This window comes from Vulpes lagopus, chromosome 11 (genome assembly GCF_018345385.1).
Source record: "Vulpes lagopus strain Blue_001 chromosome 11, ASM1834538v1, whole genome shotgun sequence".
Taxonomy (NCBI): domain Eukaryota; kingdom Metazoa; phylum Chordata; class Mammalia; order Carnivora; family Canidae; genus Vulpes; species Vulpes lagopus.
Genome location: NC_054834.1, coordinates 16,887,451 through 16,911,381, shown reverse-complemented (window position 1 = coordinate 16,911,381; position 23,931 = coordinate 16,887,451). Strand labels below are relative to the sequence as shown.

General features: G+C 42.1%; 1 protein-coding gene across 6 annotated transcripts in view; it reads right to left on the bottom strand.

The window, feature by feature from the left end:
• The window catches only part of NAPEPLD (N-acyl phosphatidylethanolamine phospholipase D), a 66,759-nt gene that overhangs the window by 17,026 nt on the left and 25,802 nt on the right, over window positions 1-23,931 (bottom strand). For 5 of the 6 annotated variants that reach the window (XM_041774007.1, XM_041774010.1, XM_041774008.1 and 2 more), the window contains one exon: window positions 15,463-15,769. In XM_041774007.1, coding sequence (XP_041629941.1) covers window positions 15,463-15,769 — 307 coding nt within the window. Of the gene's footprint in view, window positions 1-15,462; window positions 15,770-18,491; window positions 18,616-23,931 lie in introns of those variants that run through there. The other variant, XM_041774012.1, reaches the window with a different exon arrangement.

Sequence of the window (23,931 nt, the reverse complement as noted above, 5' to 3'; positions counted from 1 at the left end):
TTTAAATCTATTTTTTAAAAAACATTTTCATATTGTGACATTTCATCCACCTCTTAAAACTCTGAGACACATACTGAAGTATTTAAAAATGAAACAAATAGGGGCACCAGGGTGGCTCAGTGGCTCAAGTCATGATCTCAGGGTCCTGGGACAGAGCTCCACATTGGGCTCTTTGCTCAGTGGGGAGTCAGCTTCTCCCTCCACCCCCCTTGAGCTTGCATGCACTCTCTCTCTCTCTCTCTCTCAATAATAAACACACAAAATCTTAAAAATTTAAAATAAAGTGAAAATGAAACAGATTTCCTCAATCTGTCAGAATGTAAAAGGAAAAAAAACAATGAAATACAGGAAAAATTGAAAATTACATAAGACTGACCTAGATGATCCAAATTATAATTGGTAGTTGCTTTAAAAACTGAAAGGATGTGGAAAGGAAAATTTCAAAGAAATACTCAAAATTTCCTAGAACTGGAGGAAAGAGATTTTCCACATTTTCTTTTCTTTTAAAGATATTATTTATTTATTCATGAGAGACACAGAGAGAGAGGCAGACACACAGGCAGAGGGAGAAGCAGGCTCCCTGCAGGGAGCCTGATGCAGGACTCGATCCCTGATCCTGGGATCACACTCTGAGCCAAAGGCAGAGGCTCAACTGCGGAGCCACCCAAGTATCCCAGATTTTCCACATTTTCTAAAGAGCCCACAAAGCACTGAGCATGACCAACAAATATAACACATCACGGGAGAAATTTCAAAAAAGATATTTTCAAAGCTTCTACAGTGTTAATACATACAGGTCACACAAAGGACTGAGAATGGCTTTGAACTTCTCCACAGCAATACTAAAAAGAAGGTCATGGAGGTAATGCTCTGAAATTCTGAGGGAAAACTGTTTCCAAACAACAATTCTATACCCACACTAACCAGTAAGAATGAGAACAGAAACACGGTTCCAGTCCAAGATGGTGACTATAGGAATTTAGAGTAATTCCTCCTGAAGAACTGAGGGCTGACCCAACAGCTTCCACATAAGAGAAGACAGACCCCAAGAGGTGATCCCGAGGTCCTGGGATCAAGTCCTGCATCAGGCTCCCCACAGGGAGCCTGCTTCTCCCTCGCCTCTGTCTCTGCCTCAGTGTCTCTTGTGAATAAATAAATAAAATCTTTAAAAATAAATAAATAAAAGAACAACTGGAATACAGAAAAACTAGCCCTAGAACCCTGACAAGCGGTAGGGGAGCTGCTGGCACTCTCCCCCAGGTCAGAGGGGCTGCCCAGCACCACAGTTTATATTCCCCTTTAATAGCATGGACTGGAGCAGGGTCTGGGCTTCCTAGCCAGCCTACCACCTCACTGCGCCCTGAGTCCACTATCCCATGGCAACCCCAGCACAGAGTGTCCCAGAACCCCCAGCCCATGCTAGTTACATCTCCAGCTAGCCAAAGTCACCAAACACATAGTCTACCCAGAGGACAACCATACAAATGCCATTCCTTCAAATTTAGAAGTAGCTATTTTGCCTAATTCCTAAAAACAAACACAGAACGTCAAGCAAAATGGGGAGACATCAGTAATGTGCTCCAAATGAAAGAACATGTTCAAATAAAACTTCAGAAAAAGATCTAAATGAAAGAAATATGCAATATGCCTGATAAAGACTAAATAATGACTCTAAAGATGTTCACTGAACTGGAAAGAAGAGTAGAGGAACTCAATGAGAATTTCAACAAAAAGGGCACCTTTGTGGCTCAGTGGTTGAGCAACTGCTTTTGACTTGGGTCGTGATCCCATGAGTCCCGGGATCCTTTATTTTTTTTTTAATTTTTATTTATTTATGATAGTCACACACAGAGAGAGAAAGAGAGGCAGAGACACAGGCAGAGGGAGAAGCAGGCTCCAAGCATCGGGAGCCCGACGTGGGATTCGATCCCGGGTCTCCAGGATCCTGCCCTGGACCAAAGGCAGGCGCTAAACCGCTGAGCCACCCAGGTATCCCTCCTGGGATCCTTTAAAAAAAAAAAAAAGAAAGAAAGAAAGAAATAAAAGGATTATATCAAGAGACTACTACAAAAAATTAAATGCTGACAAATTGGACAACCTAGAAGAAATAAATTCCTGCAAACGTAGAATCTTCCAAAACTTGATCAGGAAGCAATAGAAAATCTGAATAGACCAATTACTGGTAACAAAACTGAACTGGTAATCAAAAAATTCCTAACAAACAAAAGTCCAGGACCATATGAATTCACACCTGAATTCTACCAAACATTTAAAGTAGAGTTAACATCGTACTCAAACTACTGCAAAAACAGAAGAAGAAAAGCTTCCAAGCTTCCATTCTATGAGGCCAGCATTACCCTGATACCAAAACCAAACATACTACAAAAAAGAAAACTGGGACACCTGGGGGGCTCGGTGGTTGAGCATCTTCCTTTGGCTCAGGTTGTGATCCCCGGGGCCTGGGATTGAGTCCTGCATCAGGCTCCCCATAAGGAGCCTGCTTCTCCCTCTGCCTGTGTCTCTGCCTCTCTCTCTGTGTGTGTCTCTCATGAATAAATAAAATCTTTAAAAAAAGTAAATTCAAAATGGATTAAAGACCTAAATGTGAGACCTGAAATCATTTAACTCCTAGAAGAAAACATAGGCAATCATCTCTTAGACATGTTGCCTTTGCAGAGTTTTCTAGATGCATCTCCTCAGGCAAGGGAAAGGAAAGCAAAATTAAACTATTGGGACTAAACCAAAATAAAAGGCTTTTGCACAGTGAAGGAAACAAGCAACAAAATGAAATGGCAACCTAATGAATGGGAAAAGAAAGATATTTGCAAATGATGTATCCAAAATACATAAAGTACTTATAAAACTCAATACCAAGAAAACAAATAATTCAAAGAAAAATATTAGGCAGGGAGCCTGAATAGATGTTTTTCCAAGGACATATAGCTTCCAGCAGACACATGAAAAGATCCTCAACATAATGATCAGGGAAATGCAAAACAAAGCACAATGAGATATCACCTACACCTGGTATAGTGAAAATGAAAAAGACCAATAACAAATTTTCAGAATAGTGAAAATGAAAAAGACCTTTAACAAATAATAACAAGGATATGGAAAAAGGAGATCCTCATACACTGTTGGTGGCAATGTATATTGGTGCAGCCACCAGGGAAAATAGTGTCTAAAAAACTAAAAACAGAAGTATCAAATAATCTAGTAATTCCACCATTGGGTATGTATCCAAAGAGAATGAAAACATGAATGTGAAAAGATATATGTACCCCCTATGTTCACTGCAGCATTATTTATAATAGCAAATACATGGAAGCAATTTCAAATGTTCACTGCTAAATGAATGGACAAAGAAAACGTAGAATGTATAATCAGCCTAAAAAAGAAGGAGATCTTGTCACTCACAACCACAAGAATGGACCTCGGGGGTATTATGTTAAGGGAAGTAAGTCAGACAGAGAAAGACAAATATCACATGATTTCTTTACGTGTAGAATCTAAAAAAACAAAGGAATAAACAAACAAAAAGCAGAAACAGACCCTACTACAGAGAACAAGCCGATGGTTGCTGGAGGGGAGGGGTTTGGGAGGATGAGCAAAATGGAGGCAGGGGACTGGGAGATTCAGGCTTCTAGTTATGGAATGAAGAAGTCACAGGAAAAAAAGGATGCAATGTAGGGAATATGGTCAATGATGCAGTGACAGCATTAGGGTGACAGATGGTACAATTGTGGTGAGCGTAGCACAAGATATAGGTTGTCAAATCACTATGTTGCACACCTGAAACCAATACAATATTGTGGGTCAACCAAAGTTTTTAAAAGGCCAAAAGAATGATAATAAAGACATTTCAGATAATTAAGTTATCAGAAAACTGACTTTCCACGTACGCTTTTCTCAAGAAGTGGATTAGGAATGTGCTCCACCAAAATGAGAACACAGCCAAGAAAGAGGAAAAAGTGAGGTGCAGTAAACAGCACTAAGGAAGCAAAGGGGCCAGGATGGTGGTGAAGGAAGACTCCAGAACGGAAACATGCAGGGAAATGGGAGGGCTGTCAGCCCAGAAAGAACCCGGTGCCGAGAAACCAGCTTAGAGTCTTTCCTCAGGAAAGCAGTTGAAAAGGAATGAGGGGAATGATTAGTTACTATTACATACGAAGTTAAGCAGATGAAAAAATAAGGTATTGCTAACCTCAGTGGGCGGGGGGACATGTAAGAAAGAAGACATGGGCAGCCCGGGTGGCTCAGTGGTTTAGTGCCTGCCTTCAGCCCAGGGCCTGATCCTGGAGACCCGGGATCGAGGCCCCCGTCGGGCTCCCTGCATGGAGCCTGCTTCTCCCTCTGCCTGTGTTTCTACCTCCCTCTCTCTCTGTGTCTCTCATGAATAAATAAAATAAAATCTTAAAAAAAGAAAAAAAAAAAGGGAACATGGCCACGGTACATTGCTTGGTTCATCAATGAAAACCAGTGATAGGGATCCCTGGGTGGCGCAGTGGTTTAGCGCCTGCCTTTGGCCCAGGGCGCAATCCTGGAGACCCGGGATCCAGTCCCACATCGGGCTCCCGGTGCATGGAGCCTACTTCTCCCTCTGCCTGTGTCTCTGCCTCTCTCTCTCTCTCTCTCTCTGTGACTATCACAAAAGAAAAGAAAAGAAAAGAAAAGAAAAGAAAAGAAAAGAAAAGAAAAGAAAAGAAAAGAAAAGAAAAGAAAAGAAAAGAAAAGAAAAGAAAAGAAAAGAAAAAAAGAAAACCAGTGATAGTCACAGCAATGCATACAGCAAAGGGGAGGCCAAGTCGACCCACGGGGAGGGATGGGGGCGGTACAGCGGGAGGGAACCTGACCCTGACACCAAGGAATGCAGAAGCACTGCATGGTTCCTTCCACAGGTTGGGGTCTAACAGTTAAATTCACAGAATCAACAAGTGGAATGACGGCAGCCAGGGGGCTGGGGCGAGAGGGCAATGTGCAGCTCCTACCACCAGGCCCACCGTTCCAGACAAGCAGGACGAAGCGGCCCTGGAGGTACGTTGCACACTGCACCTACGCTTACCAGTAACGTGCCGCACACTGAAAAATTCGGGAGTACAGACCTCATGGTAAGTGTTCTTATTACAATGGATTAAGAGAAATGAAGATGAAGGCAAGCTCCTGAGGAAACAGCACAAAGGTCAGCAAGCCGTGGCCTCCAGAGAAGGACAAGTGACAGGGGCTCGTTAGAGGACTCATATTTGTTTGATAAGCCTTTTAGCACTATGACTTTTAAAAAACTGTGTACATGTTGTTGTTGTTTTTAAATAAAGTAACCTGTTAGGCATACCACAGCAGAGATATAATTGTTATTTTTCATTCTTTCAAAGGGAACCACTCTATTCTTCCAAGTATTATACACCGGAAGAGTGCGTGATATTTTCAAAGTACTTTGTTGGTTTTTTTTTAAGATTTTATTTATTTATTCATAAGACACAGAGAGAGAGGCAGAGACACAGGCAGAGGGAGAAGCAGGCTCCTGCAGGGAGCCTGATGTGGCACTCGATCCCGGGTCTCCTGGATCAGGCCCTGGGCTGAAGGCAGGTGCTCAACCACTAAGCCAGCCAGGCGTCCCAAGAAACACATTATTTTATTATTATTATTTTTTAAGATTTTATTTATTCATGAGAGAGACAAAGAGAGAGGCAGAGACACAGGCAGAGGGAGAAGCAGACTCCATGCAGAGAACCCGATGCGGGACTTGATCCCAGGACTCCAGGATCACACCCTGGGCTGAAGGCAGACACTAAACCACTGAGCCACCCAGGGATCCCCTCAAAGTACTGTCTTGCATCATGTGAACCTTAAAACAATTCTAGCGACCTCCACTGTCTTAACTTTAGGGACCAAAAAAAAAAAAATCGAGTACCTTTAAGATTGTGATAGAGATCAAGCCACATCCTCAAGGAGGTATCTGAACCTGAGCCTGGTTTCCAGATACCTGGTGTCCCTCTCTTCCTACCAGCCCATGATGTGCTACCTTAGCTCCACGTCTCCCTCACACTCGGATCTGACTGGTCCCCACTCGCTTCCACAGCAGTGATGGCTGAGGACAGCCTCCTCCAACTAAGGCACCTCAGGAGGTTCTGCTTCCCTCCTTCTCTGAAGGGCTCCAATGGTCTCTTCTGACTCCTGGTCACGATGATCAACAACACCAACCAAAGTCACTGAGCCGACTCCGACAGAACAAAGCCATGACAGCATCAGAACAACGTAAAGCCTGTTGGGAGGCACTGGCGGGCATGCTGCTATAAAGACCCAGACAAGGCAGATATCACAAACGGTCCAAGGAAAGAAACAGTTTTCTGGCCAGCCAACTAAACTGTTTAGCTCTGCTGATGACCAATTTTCGTTGTACTCAGACCTGTCCTTTTGTACTTTATCTTCCTCCTAAAACCCTGTCCTATGTACATACCTAAATCAATATAATCTACTATACGGATATAAACTGCATAATATATAGGAATTATAATCCTATGTATATGTTGTCCCTGTCTCCTTCCAAAAATAATAATTTGAAGTTTTATTAAACTTTAGCCCCCCCCATGTCTAACAAAAACAATTTCCAGAAATCTGAATAAATTCTGAATTCACCCAATGATCTGAAGTGTTTTTTTTTTTAATGTTTATTTATTTTTTATTTTTTACGATAGTCACACAGAGAGAGAGAGAGGCAGAGACATAGGCAGAGGGAGAAGCAGGCTCCATGCACCAGGAGCCCGATGTGGGATTCGATCCTGGGTCTCCAGGATCGCGCCCTGGGCCAAAGGCAGGCGCCCAACCGCTGCACCACCCAGGGATCCCTGAAGTAAGTGTTCTCTACATGATTTTTTTTTTTTCTGGAAAATGTAGAACTCTAACATATCTAGGAGTCGATGAAAGTTAATAATTTCGGCAATTTAAAGGGATTAAATATGGAGTTACACATGAAAATAAAAGAAGTCAATATGCATTTGACCTAGTTCTTAGCTTTAACTGGAAACAAGGAGGAAATACGGTGCAGGTTTAAAGAAAAAGAACTGGGATCCCTGGGTGGCTTAGCAGTTGAATGCCGCCTTCGGCCCAGGGTGTGATCCTGGAGACCCGGGATCGAGTCTCACATCGGGCTCCCTATATGGAGCCTGCTTCTCCCTCCACCTGTGTCTCACCCTCTCTCTCTCTCTCTTTCTCTCCCTCTCTCTGTGTGTCTCATGAATAAATAAAATCTTTAAAATTTTAAAAAGAACTAATAAATGTATTGGAATAAGATAAAGATGTCTTCTCTCTCCTGTTACAGGAAGCTGAATGTAAGTGGTGCATACTGAGACGTCCTTTAAAATTTTTTTTTTTTTTTTTTTTTTTTGAGAAAGAGCATAGGCAGTGGGAGGGGTGCAGGGACGGGCAGAGGATAGGGAGAGAGAATCTCAAGCAGGCTCCATACTCAGCACAGAGCCTCATATGGGGTACGATTCCATGACCCTGAGACCATGACCCAAGATGAAATCAAGAGTCAGATGCTTAACTGACTGAGCCACCCAGGTGCCCCTCCTTTGACATTTTCTATTAAAAAAAAAAAAAAAAGGCTAGTGATGCCTGGGTGGCTCAGCAGTTGAGCATCTGCCTTCAGCCCAGGGTGTAATCCCAGAGTCCCAGGGAGGAGTCCCACATTGGGCTCCCCCAAGGAGCCTGCTTCTCTGTGTCTCTGCCTCTCTCTGTGTCTCTCATGAAGAAATAAAATCTTAAAAAAAAAAAAAAGGCTAAAGAAGATAGCAGAATAAAAGTATCTAAGGATCACCTCCTCCCATAAATACACAAAGGCAACAACTACATATAATGCAATTCACTCTGAAAATAGCCTGAGACCGGCAGAGCAGATTTCCCACAGCAAAGGACAAAGAAAAGGCCACATCAAGAAGGGCAGGAGAGGAAGAGACCCAGAAGGAACCAAAATCCTGGCATGGCAGCAACCCACAAAAGGGAGAGATCACAGGCAAGAAGCCACTCCTTGAGAAGTAGGGGTCAAGCTTCAAATCAGGCACCCCCAGCCCTGGGGATCTGCACCAGGAAGATGAGTCTCCACGTCTGGCCTTGAAAATCAGAGGCCTAGCTCTGAGAACTCTGAAAAGCAGCAGGGCTTAACTCCAAGACAGCCAGAGATAGAGGAAACTAAGTCTGTACTTTTAAAGGGCTGGTACACTGTATCACGCCACCCAATGCACCATGGAAGCAGCAATTTGAAAAGTGCCAGATTTGCTGACTAACTTTAGGACATATGCCAGAGAAGCAAGGATCTGTAGGAGCTTTCTCTGGGAATGGAGGTGCTGCTGGGTGCCATGTTTCTTGCCTTCTTTCAGCCTAGTAAGCCAGACACTTGTGGAAACAAATCTGATCCTCTCCATCTACCTTGTCAGCACTGCTTGCCCCACAGATCTGTTCCCCTGCAGACCCACCCCATCTAACACATCCATGCTGATCCCATCCAACCACACCAGCAGGTAGCCTCAATCAGACCCAGCCATACATCTAGAGTCACTACTGCTGTCCCACACCTATGGGCAGACCCAGTTGGGACCATCACCCCTCCAAAGACACTATCACCCTTCCACACCTGTGGGCAGCCTCAGCCAAGACCAGCCTCCCCTCAACCCAGTGGGGTTGAACCACCATCCCTCCAAAGCATTTCCCTCAGAAGGGGGTTGCTAATTCCATGCAGTCACGTGCCCCTAGTGGCTACAGCAAGGCCTCTCAGTCAGTGTGTAGGGGGCAAACCCTGCCCACCAATGCACCCACAACAGTCATAGCCAGTCTCTGAAGACAGAAAGGCTGAGGGCTGACCCCACTGACCAGTGCATGCAGAGCCACAGCAGCCCCACCACAACAGGAGGGCATATACAGCCCATACAGGAAACACTCTGGAGTGCCTGATTCTGGTGACCAGGGGTTACTGCAACTACTGGGGACCACAGAACACCTTCTACATAAGGCCGCTACTTTCAAGACCAGGAGACACAGCTGAGCCACTTACTAGAAAAGACACAAACACAGAGAGGCAGACAAAAATGCAGAGACAGAAGAATATAATCCAAATGATAAGTCAAAATCCCAGAAAAAGGCAAAATAAATGCTAATAAACAATCTACCTGATAAAGAGTTCAAAGTAATGGTCATAAAGATGTTCACTGGACTAGAGAGGAGAATGGATAGACTGAGAACTTTAACAAAGAGATAAAAATATTAAAAAAAAGAACAAGTCAGAGCTGAAAAATACAGTAACTCAAAAAATACACTAGAGGGCCAAGAGCAGATTAAAGAATATAGAGGAATGGATCAACAATCTGGAAGACAGGGTCATGGGAAGCAACTAAGTGAACATGAAATAAAAGTAACAACATCAAGTGTAATAACACTTGCATTACAGGGGGTCCCAGAAGAAGACAGAAAGAGGCAGAAAACTTATTTCAAGAAATAATAACTGAAAACTTTCCTAACCTACGGAAATAAAGAGACATCCAAGTCCATGAGGCACAGAGAGCCCCAAACAAGATGAAAAAAAGGAGTTCCACACCAAGACACATACAGTTAAAATTGCAAAAATTAAAGATAGAGAATATTAAAAGCAACAATGTAAAAGCAAACAGTTACATACAAGGTAAAGCCATAAGACTATAAGATGATTTTTCAGAAACTTTGCAGACCAGAAGAGAGTGGCACCATATATTCCAAGAGTTGAAAGGAAAAAAACCCTACGACTAAGAATACTATACCCTGCAAGGTAATCATTCAGAATGAAAGGAGAGAATGGAGTTTACAAGACAGACAAGTTGAAGGAGTTCATCACCACTAAATCAGTCTTCCAAGAAATGTTAAAGGGAATTCTTTAAGTGGAAAGAAGTCATAACTAGAAGAAAATTGTGAAAAATAAGCAAACTGACAAATTCTGAGCCAGAATTAATAAAAAAAGAGGACTCAAAAAAAAAAATGAAAGAGAAGTTAAAACAGACACTACTGAAATACAAAGGATATGAGTCTACTACCAAAAAATTTCATGCCAACAAATTAGACAACCTAGAAGAAATGGATATATTCCTAGAAACATACAATCTTCCAAGACTAAATCAATTGGGACTACATGAAACTAAAAGGCTTTTGCATTGCAAAGTAAACAATCAACAAAATAAAAAGGCAACCTGCTGAACAGAAGATCTTTGCAAATGATCACTACCTGATGAGGGGTTAACATCCAAAATACATAAAGAGAGACACCTGGGTGACTCAGCAGTTGAGCATCTGCCTTCAGCTCAGGTCGTGATCCCAGAGTCCTGGGATCGAGTCCTGCATCAGGCTCCCTGCAAGGAGCCTGCTTCTCTTTCTGCCTGTGTCTCTGCCTCTCTCATGGATAAATAAATTTTAAAATCTTAAAAAAATAATAAAAAATAAAAAATCCATACAACCCAATAGCAAAAAAAAACAAATAATCCAATTTAAAAATGGGCAGGGGACCTGAATAACCATTTTTCCAAAGAAAACATGCAGATGACCAACAGACACATAAAAAGATACTCAACATCATTCATCATCAGAGAAATGCAAATCAAAACCACAAATAAGATCCATCACTTTACCCTGGTTAGAATGGCTAGTATCAAAAAGACAAAAACAAGCACTGGTAAGGATATGGAGGAAAGGTAACTCATGCACTGCTGGTAGGATTATAAACTGGTGCAACCACAGTGGGAAATAGTAGAGAGTTCCCTAAAAAATTAAAAAAAAAAAAACAGAAATATCCTATAACCCAGTAATTCTACTTCTGAGTATTTATCTGAAGAAAATGAAAACACTTTAAAAAGATACATGTGCACGCCTATATTTACTGCAGTATTGGAATTGGCGCTTGAATAAAGTGACCCCTGCACGGTCAAAAACCCACGTGTTGGGCAGCCTGGGTGGCTCAGTGGTTTTAGCACCACCTTTGGCCCAGGGTGTGACCCTGGAGACCCGGGATCGAGTCCCACATCAGGCTCCCTGCATGGAGCCTGCTTCTCCTTCTGTGTCTCTGCCTCTCTCTGTGTCTCTCATGAATAAATAAATAAAAATCTTTAAAAAAAAAAAAAAACCCACGTTATTTTTGACAGTCCTAAAGTTTAATTAGTAATAGCCTGATGTTAAGCAGAAGTCTTACTGATAACATAAACAGCTGAGCACATATTATATCTTATCTGTATTCAAAGGTCAACTATATTTACAATAGGCAAGATACAGAAGCAACCTAAGTGTCTCATCAATAGATGAATGGATAATCTCATCGAAGGGTGTTTGCTGGTTTCTGCTGTGAAAGAATTGCATTTAATACCAGCTAAGATACATCCTGACCTCAGCTTCTGGAGCTACTAATCAGAGGACGTGATTTCAAAAATTAACTCAAGAAGGGTTTTCAGGGATCCCTGGGTGGCTCAGCAGTTTAGCAACTGCCTTCGGTCCAGGGTGTGATCCTAGAGTCCCGGGATCGAGTCCCACATCGGGCTCCCTGCATGGAGCCTGCTTCTCCCTCTACCTACCTGTGTCTCTGCCTCTCTCTCTCTCTCAGTCTGTGTCTCTCATGAATAAATAAATTTTTTTTTTAAAAAAAAGAAGGGTTTTCAAGTAGATTCTGCATATGCTTCTATTTGTTCTATGCTGCAAATAGTGATATTGTTACTTGGCAATGCTTGGATGGCTCTGTTCTCAGGTCATACATCTTTTTCTCTTGCAATGACAATGACCGTTACTGACATTGTGTTTCTCTTCCTCACCAAATTGATGTATGAAGCAAACCAGACATCAACTTTCCATACAAGAAAAATTTTCAAAGAATCCTTCTGAGGCTTTAGAAACAGAGGAACCAGCAGCCACCACCTGACTGTGATGCCATCTTAAACCTGGAAATCCTTCTGGATATGGACATTTTAAAGACTCTTGGACAGTTTTAAATAGGAATAAACTCTGGCTTAAAAAAAAAAAAAAGATGAATAGATGAAGGAGATTGGTATGTATACACCATGGAATATTACTCTGCCATAAAAAAGAATGAGCTTTTTTGTGAAAAGAATGAGCCATTTGTGAAAACATGGATGAACCTTGAGGATATTACCCTATGTGAAATAAGTTGGACAGAGAAAGATAATGTCATATGATTTCACCTATATGTAGAAATCTAAAAAAAAAGTAAATTTAAAAAAGAAACAGACTCACACATACAGAGAACAAACTGGAAGTTGCCAAAGGGGAGGTGTGTAGGAGAATGGGTGAAATGGATGAAGGGGATTGATAGGTAAACTTCTAGTTGTAAAATAAATTAAGTCACAGGGTTGGGGGGGCACCTGAGTGGCTCAGTCAGTTGAGCATCTGACTCTTGATTTCAGCTCAGGTTGTGATCTCAGGGTCTTGGGACTGAGCCCATGTCTGGCTCCACGCTGGGTGGCGTAGAGCCTGCTTGAGATTCTCTCCCTCTGACACTCCCCGCACCCAAAAAAATTAAAATAAAATAAGTTAAGTCACAGAACTGAAAAGTATAGTATGGGGAATATCATCAATAATATCGTATAATTTTGTGCAGAGATAGTGGGTGACTACATTTATCGTGGTGAGCCTGAGTAACGTGTGTAACTGTCAGATCACTAGGTCATACACCTCAAACTAATATTACATGTCAAGTAAACTTCAACTTTAAAAATCTGCCTGGCACCTGGGTGGCACAGTCGGTTGACGCTCAGGTTGGTTTCAGCTCAGGTCATGATCTCATGGGTCATGAAATGGAGGCCCACATGGGGCTCACACTCAGTGTGGAGTCTGCTCTCAAAAATAAATGAATCTTTTAAAAAAAATAAAATAAAAATAAAACTTCTTGCCCTTAAAAAATAAATAAAAGTTTACACTTCATTAAAGAATGAAGCTCCCACCTTCATCACCTAATTTCCTTCTCTGCTTTATCATTCTTCCAAAGCACTAGTCATGTTTTAAGAGATCACATATTTTACCCATTTGTTTGTTTCTCTCTTCTACTAAACAAAAGATCTAAGAATGCCACGGTGTCTTTCTTCTGCGTTCATGGCTCTATCTCTACCACTTAGAACTGTGTGCCTGGCACAAGGCAGGTGCTCAATACTAACTGAATGAATGAGTGAATGAATGAGTCAACTGGAAGGGGTTGAGAGGCCCTTGAACTCACTGAAATTATCGTAAAAGGCAAATGTGCTTATGTTCGCAGAAGGTCCACAGCTTTCATCAGATTCTCAAAAGGAGCCAGGGTTGAAAAGAGCTTCAGAACTACTAGCCTGGCAAGCTCTCAGAGGTTCAATGCACTTTTCAGAATATCTCCAAATCCTTAGGATGCACAGATGTATTTCTGCCCTCATGTGATCACTCGATTCCCATGTGAAAAGAAACAAAACTAAAGTTACCATTGCTTACTTCTGCAGTTTTAGAAGCTGTGGCTCAAAAACCAGGGAGAGGGCAGCCTGGGTGGCTCAGCAGTTTAGAGCCGCCTTCGGCCCAGGGCGTGATCCTGGGGGACCCGGGATTGAGTACTGCATGGGGCTCCCTGCATGTAGCCTGCTTCTCCCTCTGCTTGTGCCTCTGCCTCTCTCTGTGTGTGTCTCTCATGAATAAATAAATAAAATAGTTAAAAAAAAACAAAAACAGGGAGAAATTTACCCCAAACAAGTAGACTATCCATCTTGGCCTCCAGCCCTACCCACTACACTTCACTTTCAGGTTCACAGGCGTTCTCCAGAAGGAAAAAACAAGGTGGGGGGAGGGTTCTTGTTCCTCCCATCCTCAAAGTTGAAACATGTAGTAAGGTTTTATCAAATTTTTTTAGGTTTTTTTTTTTTTTTTTTTTTTTTTTTAGGTTTTATCTATTAATGGCCTGCCTCATTCTAACAAGGTATTGGAAAAGTTTTATTCCCATTAATCAATTCTGTTAACTATGATTAATAGTGTGAACATTCCTTAGCATCAAAGTGATAATATCAGGGGCTTTTTAATCCCATACCCTTAAAAAAAAAAAAAAAAAAGACACACCAAGGTAAAGGATGATCCACCACCACCCACCACCACCACCACCACCACCACCACCTCCTATTGCCTTCCCCCCTGCAGATCAAACCATCAAGGATGCCTGCACTCTTTTATCCTATTGCCCACTCCCAACATCAAGTTCCCTCTCTCCTCACTCTCCACAAAGCCTGACAGGATAGGGCCTGGTAAAAAAAGAGGCCAAAGGAGATAGACGGTAGAGAATAGAAAAGAAATTAGGAAAGGAGAAAGGACAGAAGAAAAAATTGAATTGGGAGCCACCTACCCCCTGACAAATGTAATCACATCGATCTAATAAACTGCATGCCATGGGATCCCTGGGTGGCTCAGCAGTTTAGCATCTGCCTTCAGCCCAGGGTGTGATCCTGGAGACACGGGATCAAGTCCCACGTCAGGCTCCCTGCATAGAGCCTGCTTCTCCCTCTACCTGTGTCTCTGCCTCTCTCTGTATCTCTCATGAATAAATAAATAAAATAATTAATTAAAAATTAAAAAAAATAAACTGCATGCCAAATATTAATAAGTTGCATCCTAGGTAATACTCACCTATGTAAAGGTCAATGACCTATTGCCAATTTTCAAAGGTCTGGCAGGGTTATCTGAAAATTTCTTGTACAGCTTTAGCAACTTTATCCAAGGATGGGGGTGGGGGGGAACACCAAGCACTCTGGGCAATGTCTTAACTTTATTGCTTAAAGCCTTAATTCATATTCCAAACACGTATCAGGTTCCTACTTTATGGTAAGTGTCATGCACTTTCTCCCCTCCTTGACCTTGTCTATGCCATCACCCACCTGAAAAACACTGCCAAAATACGTTTTATCTTTCTAGGCCCAGCTCAAATATCGTATCACCTCCTCTGGGAAGCCATCTCGGCCCTGCCAGTTAGAATCAATTGCTTCCTCTCCTATATTTCAAAACGCTCTATTCCTACCTCTGGCTGCCATCAGATCAAAGCTGGTTATTCATAAGTGTGCTTTGTTGCTAAATATGAATCCAAGGGCACCATATTCACTTTTTCTCCCCAGATCCTAGCCCTATGCCTTATGATATAAAGGGGGCTCAGGCACCTGGGTGGTTTAGTGGATTGGGCATCTGCCTTGGGCTCAGGTCATGATCTCAGGGTCCTGGGATCGAGCCCCACGTAAGGCTCCCTGCTCAGTGGGGAGCCTGCTTCTCCCCCTGCTTGTGTTCTCTCTCTCATTCTCTGTTAAATAAATAAATCCAAATAAATAAATAAATCTTTTTAAAATTTCAATTTAATTAAAAAAAATAAAGGGGGCTCAATTAACTAACTTGAGTGTCATAATTCACCGCAAAATGAGGTACTAACAGAGTAAACACAGACCCCCCAAGAAAACCAAACGCTACCTCTTTGGAGCTTGGAACACCACTGTGATTTTTTTCCATTATCAGCCATCGGAGAACATTTGGGATGGAGAGATCCTTCCAAGTTGGCCACGGGTTAACAAATCTGCCATCCTTTCCTCTCTTTGATTTGGTCACATCTTCCTCTAGTCTGTAATCTAGTTTGAAACTTTTCCTGGAAAGCCTAGAAGAATCACTTCCCACAGAACTCCGTGCTGAATTCTGGCGTTTCCTTACTGCTTCTTTAGGATATTGGCTGCTTGTCATCAGAGATTGGTTGCTTTCATTTTCATCCATGTCCTTTTCAGAACTAAAAAAAAAAAAAAAAAAAAAAAAAAACCAGAAGGAGGGTAAAAATACTGACTTCAACATAAAGGCATGAAAACTTATGACACAGCATCCAGAGAATTATTTCTTAGCCAATAAAAATTTCCTCAAACTTATAAAAACAGTGTATCTCTATCAGCTTGAACTTCCTTCCTGCAAAATACAATTTTGTAATCCAGGATTACTGCTTGCTAAATAGAAAAGATGTTTGCTTTACCTACTCCTGCCAAACCTTTTAAATGTTCCTTATCTGCTGTAACCCAAAGCAATGTCCATGCACCAGGCAGCATTTTAAACATATGAAATTTTCCATCTCCATGATCTTACACAATTAAAGCACCTTCCTGAATTTGTAATATTTTCATTCCTGAATTTTAAAAGTATTATTGTTAAAAACACAGTTAGAAGGGCTGCCTGAGTTCCTGGAGGATAAGCCAGTACTTCCAGTGATTTACAGAGAGCTCCACTAGGTCTAGCCATTTTTACTTTGAAGATAATCTGTTACCAATTCCCCTAAAAAACACACTGAGTTCTGATCCCAGGAAAGGAGATGATAATGTTAATGGAGAGACATTTCAATAATGTATTTAAGTGGCTAACAATGCAAATTTGAATTAACTCAGGTTCAGAACTGCTGGGACAGTACAGTATGCATCCCAGCTACTTACCTTGGGTAAGTTTCCTAACCTCTCTGGGCCTCAATATCCTCATCCATAAAATAGAGATAACAAAACCACCTAATCTCTGAGGTCTACTGGGAGGTTTTAAAAAGCTAATACAGGGATCCCTGGGTGGCGCAGCGGTTTGGCGCCTGCCTTTGGCCCGGGGCGCGATCCTGGAGACCCGGGATCGAATCTCATGTCGGGCTCCCGGTGCGTGGAGCCTGCTTCTCCCTCTGCCTATGTCTCTGCTTCTCTCTCTCTCACTGTGTGCCTATCATAAATAAATAAAATTTAAAAAATAAAAAATAAAAAATAAAAAATAAAAAGCTAATACAAATAAAGCAATTAGAAACAAGCATATGATATTTTATATATATATGTAACCACACACACAAATGGTAAGAGCTCAACAAACATTAGCTGTTGCTGTTGACATTATTCCCACCACTACCACCACTTAACTCAAAGAACCAAAATCCTTGATTTATTTATTCAAGAGAGAGAGAGAGAGAGGGGGGCAGAGACATAGGCAGAGACATAGGCAGAGGGAGAAGCAGGCTCCCTGCGAGGAACCCGATGCAGGACTTGATCCCAGGACCCCAGGATCACAACCTGAACCAAAAGCAGACACTCAACCACTGAGCTACCCACATGTCCCAAAATCTTTGATTTTTAACTATGTAGGTACTCCAGATATATAAAAGTGATAATATATTAAGAACATGCATTTATCCAGGGGCAGGAGGGTGGCTCAGCCAGTTAAACATTCGGCTTTTGATTTCAGCTCAGATCATGATCTCAGGGTCATGAGACTGAGCCCTCCCTCTCAGGCTCCATGCTCAGCAGGGGTCTGCTTGAGATTCTCTCTCTTGAGCCTTCACCCCCAGCCCATGTATGTGCGTAAACGTCATTCTTTCTCAAATATATAATAAATCTTTTAAAAAGAAAAAAAATAATATGCATTTATCAGGCCATCTGGATGGCTCAGTTAAGCAACTGACTCTTGATTTTGATTCAGGTCAAGATCTCAGGGTCAAGAGATCCAGCCCCAAGTGGGGTTCCCTGCTCAGCAGGGAGTCTGCTTGAGGATTTTTTTCTCTCTTTCTATCCCTCTGCCCTACCCCTTGCTCACACATGTGCTCTCTCCTTTCTTAGATAAATAAATCTTAAAAGAATATGCCTTTATCTGCCATAAATTTCATTTCTTTCCTTTTTTTTTTTTTAAAGATTTTATTTATTTATTCATGAGAGACACACAGGGGGGTGGGCAGAGACACAGGCAGAGGGAGAAGCAGGCTTCATGCAGGGAGCCTGTGTGGGACTCGATCCCGGGACTCCAGGATCACACCCTGGGCCAAAGGCAGGCGCTAAACCACTGAGCCACCCAGGGATCCCCTTCATTTCTTTCCTATTCTACTACACAAACATTTGCTTTCTGTAGAGTTTAAATACAATGCATACACATAATACACTTCATAACCCTAACAAAATAAACACAACAGAAAGCCAAATAGTTTTATGGCTGCAATGATGTTTACCATAGAAATACTGTCCAGGAGGGAAAAGGAAAGAATACAAATACTAGGATGAACATATACACTGAAGTAAAACTATTTTTCCAAACTGTCTACGGTAAAATAGTCTATGGTCTGGAGGATAATCGGTGTTGAGAAAAGAAACCACAGCTGACAAAAGCTAAAGCACACACTGTTGCTCAGCCATTGGTGTTTGCTGGAGAGCCTAATAGCTACGAGAGCCTAACAAGCTTTATATCTTAGGCAAACAACAACCATCCTAAGTCCTCAATTTTCTCCTCTGTAAAATACCTACTTATCTCATGGGGGTCCAAAGGATTAAATGACACAGCATACATAAAGGGCTTGCCATTCACCAAATGCTAATTCTTTTTTCCCTAATCCTAACTGGCCATATATCTTAATTCTTTAAATTCCATCAGAAAGCAAAGAATCTGGGTAAGTTATCTCAGTTCTTCTCCAAGAATTGCCCTACTTGGGATATAATTAAGTTCAGGCCCAGGGGTACCTGGAGTGGCTCTGTGGCTCCGGTCATGGTCCTGGGGTCCCAGGATCAAGTCCTACATAGGGCTCCCTGCATGGCTCCTGCTTCTCCCTCTGCCTGTGTCTCTGCCTTTCTCATAAATAAACAAAAATCTTTAAAAAAAAAAAAAAAAAGTTCAGGTCCAGGACTTTACAAAGGGCAGGAACAAGGACCAATCATTTAAATGCTACTCCATTTAACAGATGTACACAAACCAAATTTAGAGACTTTATTTCCTGACAATGTAACATGTCTAATAGATGGTAGAGCTGACCTGATGCTACCTACCCCTTGTGATAATAAACAGCTTGTGAGATACATACATGGGCCTATTTCTACAGACACATATACACACTATTTACACATACACATATAAACACACATATAATATTCCTACTAATATGTAATAAAGTTTTGGCTCATTGTTTTAAACAATTAGAAAAAGGAAGGAGAAATGGGCCCTCTGATTCAAAAACCACAAAAGCAAAGTCACAACAGGGTTTTGAGACAACATGTAGCCTTCCAAAGTGGCTGGGACCTAAGTTCCTTACTAGGACCTAAGTTCCTTACTAGGAAGGCTTGTGAGAGCCAACAGCGAGGGCATGAAGGGTGGGATTCGATTTGGGGCCTGGCCTGAGACTTTAAGGAGGTCCACTACACTGTAAGCAAGGAAGGAAAATGAAGGGGCTTAGAAGGAGACAACTGATAGGACAAAAACGAAAGGATGTGGCCAAAACACTGGAGCCTGGGAGATCAATTTGTGAGCAGCAAACAGGCAGCCCAGGACACCCAGTAACAGCAAAGCGCTCTGCTCCGTGTTTCACACATTCCATTTAAATAACCGCTCCTGGGACACCTGGTGGCTCAGTTAAGCGTCTGCCTTCCGCTCAAGTCAGCCTTCCACTCAAGTCACGATCCCAGGGTCCTGTACTGAGCCCCACGCCAGGCTCCCTGCTCAGTGGGAAGTCTGCTTCTCCCTCTCCCTCTGTGTGCTCAGCTTGTGCACATTTCTAATTGAAACACGAAGTAGTAGTAACAGCGCAGTGAAAAGACAGGAGGCAGGGACAGAAAAGAAAGCACAGAATAAATCCAAGAAAAAAAAGGTAAATCACTAAAGCCCAAGTCTCTGGATGGTCACAGACTCTGGACAGTTTGTACGGCAGGTTGGGAGGCAGGAGTCAGAAATGACCAATAACCAAAAAAGCACCAATAACTAAGCCACCAATAACTTAGGGCAAAGCAAGTGTTTAGAGCATGGAAGAGAAGTGGATTTCTGGGCAGCCTGGGTGGCTCAGCGGCTTAGCGCCGCCTTCAGCCCAGGGCCTGATCCTGGAGACCCAGGATTGAGTCCCACGTCAGGCTCCCTGCGTGGAGCCTGCTTCTCTCTCTGCCTGTGTCTCTGCCTCTCTGTGTGTGTGTGTCTCATGAATAAATAAATAAAATCTTAAAAAAAAAAAAAAAAAGGGAAGAGAAGTGGATTTCTGACCCAGTGACCTGGAGACAGTGTGTGAGACAACAAGGAGGCATCCAAGAGGAAGTACTCATTGACACCCAAGGAAAAGATGACCCCGGGACCCAGGTTGCTTGGGAGGTGATACAAGTGAAGGTAAGAGAACAGAGAGGTTTCCAGGGACCTGGGAGTAGGATGAGAGTAAAAAATGGGTTCTGCTTCATCCTTGAACAATAAACTGTCTCTGCATGCTGCCCCCATCTTCTTTCCTCCCATCCACTCAGGCTCTCACCCCAATCAACCCATGGGAACAGTTCTCCAGCAAACAGTAAGCAATCCTCTTTTAACATACCCTTCACCCCAATACACACAAAATCCAGTCTTCAGGAATGATCTTTTTATTATATCTTTTAAAATATGTTACTTATTTATGAGACACAGAGAGAGAGAGAGAGAGAGGCAGAGACACAGGCAGAGGGAGAAGCAGGCTCCATGCAGGGAGCCCCATGCAGGACTCAATCCCTGGTCCCCGAGGATCACGCCCTGGGCCGAAGGCAAGCCCTAAACTGCTGAGCCACCCAGGGATCCCCAGGAATGATCTTTTTTTTTTTTTTTTTTTTTTTTTTAAATTTTTTTATTTATTTATGATAGTCACAGAGAGAGAGAGGCAGAGGCAGAGACACAGGCAGAGGGAGAAGCAGGCTCCATGCACCGGGAGCCCGATGTGGGATTCGATCCTGGGTCTCCAGGATCGCGCCCTCGGCCAAAGGCAGGCGCCAAACCACTGCGCCACCCAGGGATCCCGCCCAGGAATGATCTTTTTAAAGGCAAATCTGATCAATGAAAAGAAAAAGCCTCCAGAAGACTCCCTTGGTTCTCAGAACAAGGGCAAAGGTCAGTAAGAAGATGCTCCAAGAGGGTGTTTCTTGCCCTGCCCACGCCCTGCTCTGCTCCAAATACATGGCCTTAGTCTATTTCCTGAAATGCACCATGCTCCCACCTCAAGGCCACCCACTGCCATCACAGGGCCTTTGCACAGGATTCTTAAAATCGTGTGAACATATATTCACACGATTTTATGCTACCATGAAAGTGTTCAAGCAATATGAAATATTGGCACTATGCTGCATCACTGCACACTATGCACACTAGGAAATGATCGGGGACAAAACGGAAGGACATGAACCTTAACCATCTGGACTTGTTCTCTTATAGGAAAAGTACTGCCAGTCCATTCGGGGAACATGCAAAGTGACAAGCTCTACCAACAGGTCCTCAGGTGACCAAGTGAGCCTCAGCCAGTGGAGACACAGGAGCTGGCCTGATGCTAGGTCATGTGAGAAGCTCCTCATTAACTATCTATGTTCTGGTCACTCTGTAATGCACAGCAACGATCTCACAAGCATCATCTTAAAATAACAAAGATAAAATGTTGGGAAAAATGAGGACTGAATTAGATTGGGTTCTGTGGATGGCCCTGCTAGTAACTAATTAGCTTTCAAGCTTTGTAAATTCAGACAAACCCCTCAACATATCCAGGCTGGAGTTTCCTTAATTAAGTGTAGCAAATTTTCTCATTATTTCTGGCTATAGATCTCTCCAAATTTAACAAGTAAAAATCCAGCCTTGATCTCAGGCCAACAGTAAGCAAAAGGAGATGGGCAGACTCATGCATACACATACAGGATAAACAACCTGTGTTTTAAAATTAAGTTCAAAACTTGAAGAAGAGCTTACATTATGCCGATTTTCATCCAATTTAAGGCACAGTGTCATTTTATGTGGCACTAAGAATGTAAAAATATTATCAATTATAAAGGCACCCATTATATAACACAACCTGTTTTCGTCAGTGGTGTTCAAATATGCATAAAATGCCTGTCCTGACATTGATGAAATATACCAGTTTTTATGTGGAAATACAGATTTTGGAAGAGTCAAAACATTAGCCTTGGTAATTAAATACAATCAGAACCACAATTAATGTGTTAACTCTCCTTTCCACTGTGAACAACAGCTAACTTTGTGAACAATAGCTAAATTTGGACTAAAAAGCTACAATCCAGACGCAAATTTAAACAAAGCCCTATGACAACCAATATAAAATACAAATAGTCTCCTTTAAAGAGCAATTTGTTACAAAAAGAACATCATAATTTCCATCTAGTAATTACCAACTACATTCTCTACATTTCTTTGAAGATTAATTGCCTACTTAACAGAAGGACTTACTCCAATGTCTCTAACCAAAGAGAGATCTGAGCTGTGACATTTGGTGAAGTCTGCCAAGTACAAATATTTTATTTCAATAACTGCATACATGGGTAAAATGCTTTCAAAAAACAAGGACTCTCTATTTCAAAAGCAAATGTTTTATCCTTTCTTTCTTTGACATTTAAGATTTGCCAGCTGCCTAGAACTGAATGCACTGTTTTATCATTTAAAAAGTTCAAGAAAAAAATTACGTTAGCACAATGTATGTTTAGGATTTCAACATGCTCATAAATCATGACCCTGCAAACCATTATTCCTGGAGGTGACATTTAATAAATACTAAGCGAGTGATTATCCATTACATGCCAACAAAGATGCTGACCTGAAATCTGGAAAACATTCAGAACTATATTTTCAGACATCTAAACACAAAATTTACCAATTTATATTTGCAGTCCTATCTTTAATAGAAAGGATCCTTTTAATATAATGCTAAATAACATAGCTAATGAAACTATTTCAACTCACTAAAGTGTCTGCAAAGGGCTTCCACAGGTGAAATTAAACTGTCTCAGGGACACCTGGGTGGCTCAGTGGTTGAGTGTCTTGCCCTTGGCTCAGGTCATGATCCTGGGGTCCTGGGACAGAGTCCCACATCAGATTCCCACAGGGAGCCTGCTTCTCCCTCTGCCTGTGTCTCTGCCTCCCTCTCTCTCTCTGTGTCTCTCATGAATAAATAAATAAAATCCTTTTTAAATATCTATAAAAAAAATAAAAATAATCTGTCTCCCTCCCTCACATACAATACAGACTTCCCTTAAGACTGGTGTTAATCCCCACATGTTTTCAGGAGTCTGATGGGAGGAGAGATATGTCCAAGCGTGGGAAGAACACTGGCTAATGAAAGGGAAAATGTTCTGTGGGAGGTATGTACACACCATACGTCAACAAAGAAAGTACCGCACTGTTTGTTATGGGTGAATTTCATTTTTTTTACTTTGTTGGCTTAACAACCAGTTTCACTAAAAAGTTAAAGGAAAAATCAAATAGCTCAATATACTATACCTGGAAGCACAGTAAAAATAAGTCATGACAACTTTTAATAACAATTTTTGAAGTTAAGGGGCACCTGGGTGGCTCCGTGGTTGAAGGTCTGCGTCTGGCTTGGGTCATGATCCTGGGGTCCTGGGATTGAGTCCCACATCAGGCTCCCTGCAGGGAGCCTGCTTCTCCCTCTGCCTGTGTCTCTGCCTCTCTGTGTCTACTCGTGAATAAACAAAATCTTTTTAAAAAAAAATTCTTGAGTCAAAAATGTTTTAGAATACATATAAGTACACATATATACATAATATACACTTAGATGTATATGTATATAGGATACAAATTTTTTTTTAAGAGTGATTTTTTTTTTTATAAATTTTTATTTATTTATGATAGTCACACAGAGAGAGAGAGAGGGGCAGAGACACAGGCAGAGGGAGAAGCAGGCTCCATGAACCAGGAGCCCGACGTGGGATTCGATCCCGAGTCTCCAGGATCGCGCCCTGGGCCAAAGGCAGGCGCCAAACCGCTGCGCCACCCAGGGATCCCTAGGATACAAATTTTTTAAAAAAGGATATAAATCTATTTACCACACCAAACAATTTACTTTCCCAAAAGGGAAAAGAACTTGGGAGATGGGAGCATAGAAGACGGGACTCCAGTGTTACCACTAAATGGAGAGGGATTAGCACAGGAGAAAGCAACTTCACCTCTCTCAAC